The following is a 4,333-nucleotide window of genomic DNA, read 5'->3' as shown; positions in this document are numbered from 1 at the left end:
CTAGCCTCCACAGGCCTGGCGGCTGCATTCACAACCACTGAAGACCAGCAGGGTGAGTACCAGCTGGCCCCCGGGTGCTTGGGGGTCTGAGCAGGGTAGCATCAGCTGCTTCTCATAGGACCCCAGGGGGTGGCAGCAGCTGCAGTGCACATCCACCTGCTTGGTGTCGATGTTGAAGCTGCAGAGGAACCACAGGAGGGGCGTCAGGGCCGGGGCAGGGGGCAGGGGGCAGGGGTGGTGGGACAGGGGGACAGGGGTGTCAGGGCCAAGGCAGGGGGCAGGGGTGTCAGGGCCAAGGCAGGGGGCAGGGGTGGTGGGACAGGGGGACAGGGGTGTCAGGGCCAAGGCAGGGGGCAGGGGTGTCAGGGCCAAGGCAGGGGGCAGGGGTGGCAGGGCCGGGGTGCGGGCGCCAGGGCAGGGGGGGGCCCCGAGTGGCTTTCGCCCCTGTTCCCAGGAAGTTCCCAGAGGAGGTGGGTCCTGAGTGCTGCCCCGACACTCCTGCCTGTGGGGGGCAGGTGTACCTACTGAGAGCCCCCACTGGGGCCCCTTTTTGTTCATTGGCTTCCTGGGTGATAGAGCCCAACCAGATATGTGGTCTGGGGCCTGTCCGCTGCCTTGCCCTGCAAGATACTCTCTGCTGTGCAGAGCGCGGGACACTTCCACTCCCAAAGCTGGGTTCTGGTGCAGGAGGCTGCCATGGCTGGGATGGGTGGCTCACTTGGCCAGGGAGGCCACCATGGCATACTCGCCTGGCCGGGAAACACCCACATCCAGGATAAGCACTGACCTGGCAGAGGAGGTACAGGTGCCCTCACAGCGGGTCATGGTCACGTTTGCTGTGCAGCCCTTGTATGTGACCTCCTCCTCATACTCCCTCACGCTGCAGACCCCTACGGTCCGAGAGGTAGGTGGTCAGGCGGCAGCCACAGGGGAGAGGAGTGGCAGCTGAGACCCCAGCATCTGACCACTGCAAGGGCTGGAACACAGTCTAACTTGTGACTCCAAACCTCTCAGTGTGAGCAGGGAGGCTGGGTCACTGGGCCAAGGGGACGAGCCTGAGTGGTGAGGGCTGTGAGCCACGTGGCAGGGGCAGGAGAGCAGGACAGAGCAGGCACTCCTGGCAGCACCGGGCTCCCTGGCCTCTGTCCTGGCTGGGCTTGCAGTGTGTCACCTGGAGTGAGTCACTGGTACCACAGGCTTTCATTTCCCGTTCTGTATCCTGAGAGGAATTGGACTAGTGGAACCCCAGTATCTGCCAGTCCTGCTGCTGATACCCAGTGGGGCAGTCAAGAGGATAGCTGGAGAGAAGTGTCACTAGAGCCACCCCTTGGAGTGGCTGGACTGCCATGTGGATGAAGAGGTGAAGTGGGGCCCAGGGAGCCAGGGGGAACAGCAGCAGCAGACCCAAAAGTAGGCAGAGGGGCCTGTCAGCAGGCAGCTGTACACCATCATGGCCAGGACTCTGCACCACGGGTGCCCAAGAGACAAGAAAAGAGAAGGAACTGTAGGTGCGACGGAGAAGGCCTACAACATGGCTTTGGGGATGTCATAGCACAGTGGCAAAGGAAAGGCCAGAGAGATGGGGCCATGGGGGAGGTGTCAGTCACATGGACAGCCACTCCATGCCTGACAGGTGCTGCCCATCCCAGATGCCCCAAGAAGGAGTCACCCCCAGGGCACAGCTGCAGACACTAAGGGTTACAGACCAGGAGTTGGCATGCCTAAATGACACGCTGGCCAAGGGCACAGCAGAGACTTGGACCAGGCTGTGTGTGCTTGGCCTGAGCATAGGCCAGGCTGTACCCTGAAGCCCTAGGAAGACAGGACGCTGTGGCAGTAGACAGGACCTGTGGTAAGAGAGCCATCTGTCATATGGGGGGGGGGGGCACTAGGGACAGGAACACCACAGGATCAGGTGGGACAGAGGCTGCCACTGGGGTGGACATGGGGTGGAAGTGAGCACAACACACTAAGATAGGGCTGACAGCAGGACATGAAGTGGACCACTGTCATGGAGGCCCAGAGAGGCTAGCAAGAGAGTATATGGCAGTGAGCCCTGCCCAGAATATGGGCTAAAAGAAAACAACTTACCACTGGAGTTGGGCAGAGACGTCACAGGAGAGGAGGTGGGTCCATGGGCGGAGGACGATGGAACAGGGGTGGAGGAACTCCCGAGTGTAGTCCTGGGGCTGCTTGGGACCATGGTGGTCAGCACTCCCGTGGGGCTGTGCTGGCTGGTGGTGAGCGTTGTGACTGAAGAGCTTGGGAAGGGTGTCAACCCCAGAGTGGAGGAAATGAACCCAGATGTGGGAGTGGACATGGTGAGAGAGGTGGACACAGATGTGGACTGGGAGGAAAGGGGGAACAAAGATGAAGCCCTGGAGGTGGTCCTGGAGGTAGAGGGATGAAGGGAGGGGGATACATGCAGGGTTGGACTTGGGGACAGACTGGAGGGAAGCGGAGTGGAGGGGAAAGGAGCTGACACGGAGGGCCTAAAGGAAGTGGTGGCATGTGACGAATGAGGAAAGGAAGTTGTAGTATTGGGTACACCCTCATGTCCAGGAGAAAATGAGGTTTGAGAGGTTGAGCTAGGGTGTATGGGGGGCTGCGTGGTGGAAAATGGAGAAGCTGATGAGTGACTGGACATCGAACTGGTCCAGGGGGAAGAGAGGGATGAGGAGATAGGAGAGGAAATGGAAGAAGTGGTCATCGCTACCGTAACTACTGAGGTGGAAGAGAAAGAGAGACTGGGCTGAGGAGCAGAGGTAGAGAAAGGACTTTGGGACAAGGTTGGTAGAGATGTAACAGATGAGGAATGATGGGTCATCGTTGAGCCTGGTGGAAGGGGGGATGATGGATGGCTGCCATGGGAACTGGTGAACTTGGCTGTGCTGATGGAGCTGGGAAGGGGAATGGTCCCCCTGGTAGTCGTGGGCAGTGGTGGGTTTGAGGGTATTGGCCCTGTGCCCGGGTGTGTGGCAGAGGTGGTGGGCAGAGAAACACTTGGGATTTGTGTAGAAAAGGAAGAGCTGGTGCCTTCCTTGGTTGAGGTGACAAATCTGTGAGATGTTGGCGTCACTGAGGAGGTTGAAAATAGAGGGACCTGAGTGGAAAGTGTGGTCTCAGGGTGTGTTGGTGTTGGAAAAGTGGTCTTGAAGGGTGTTCCTGCGGGAGAACCTGTGCTGTGTGATGAGGAGGTAGAAACTGTGGGTGCAGAGAGCGTGGTGAAGTGAGTCTGAGGTTGGATGTGGGTGGCGGACGAGGTGGTCTGTGCAACCGGGGTCCCAGTGCCACTAGTGGTGGGTTTAGGGATGATGGTGGTGAGAGAGTGTGTCACGGTTGCGGGAGGTGCTGTTGAGGGAGAGCGTGACACCAGGGAACTAGTGGTTTTCCTGGTGCTGACGGAGGTGAGAAGAGTTCCAGTGCTACTGGTGGTCTTAGTCAGTGGTGGGCTTGAAGGTGTGGGCCCTGTGCCTGTGTGTGGGGTGGCAGTGGTGGGCAGAGGGCCACTTGGCCTGGGGGAGGAGGTGGTGGGCCAGGTGACTTCTTTGGTTGGGGTGACAAGTCTGTGAGAGGTTGGTGTCACCGAGGAGGTTGAAAATGGTGGCACCCTAGTGGATAGTGTGGTCTCAGGGTGTGTTGGTGTTGGAAAGGTGGTCTTGAAGGAAGTTCCTGAGGGGGGACTGGTGCTGTGTGAAGTTGAGGAGTTGGAAACCGTGGGTGCAGAGAGTGTAGTGAAGGGAGTATGAGGCTGGCTGTGGGTGGTGGACGAGGTAGTCTGTGCAACTGGGGTCCCAGTGCCACTACTGGTTGGTTGAGGGGTGATGGTGGTATGAGAGTATGTCACGGTTATGGGAGGTGCTGTTGAAGGAGAGCGTGACACAAAGGAACTAGTGGTTTTCCTGGTGCTGATGGAGAACAGTGGAGTTCTAGTGCTACTGGTGGTCTTGGTTGGTGGTGGACTTGAGTGTGTGGGGATTGTGTGTGGGGTGGCAGTGGTGGGCAGAGGGCCACTTGGCCTTGGGGTAGATGTGGAAGGGCCGGTGACTTCTTTGGTTGGGGTGACAACTCTGTGAGAAGTTGGCGTCCCTGAGGAGGTTGAAAATGGTGGCACCCAAGTAGATAGTATGGTCTCGGGGTGTGTAGCTGTTGGAAAGGTGGTCTTGAAGGATGTTCCTGAGGGGGGACCAGTGCTGTGTGAGGATGAGGAGGTAGAAACCGTGGGTGCAGAGAGTGTAGTGAAGCGAGTCTGAGGTGGGCTGTGGATGGTGGAAGAGGTGGTCTGTGAAACTGGGGTCCCAGTGCCACGAGTGGTGGGTTTAGGGGTGATGGT

General features: G+C 58.7%; 1 protein-coding gene across 1 annotated transcript in view; it reads right to left on the bottom strand.

Moving 5' to 3' along the window:
• Positions 1 to 4,333, bottom strand: part of MUC6 (mucin 6, oligomeric mucus/gel-forming) — a 24,781-nt gene continuing 20,448 nt past the window's right edge. Inside the window, exons 33-34 of the mRNA XM_042782111.1 lie at positions 788 to 890; positions 1 to 178 (exon numbers count right to left, since the gene is read on the bottom strand). Coding sequence (XP_042638045.1) covers positions 1 to 178; positions 788 to 890 — 281 coding nt within the window. The remainder of the gene's footprint in view (positions 179 to 787; positions 891 to 4,333) is intronic.

This window comes from Orycteropus afer, unplaced genomic scaffold (assembly GCF_000298275.1).
Source record: "Orycteropus afer afer isolate SDZICR_OR568_19922 unplaced genomic scaffold, OryAfe1.0 scaffold00244, whole genome shotgun sequence".
NCBI lineage: Eukaryota > Metazoa > Chordata > Mammalia > Tubulidentata > Orycteropodidae > Orycteropus > Orycteropus afer.
This window is presented reverse-complemented; position numbering and strand designations above follow the sequence as displayed.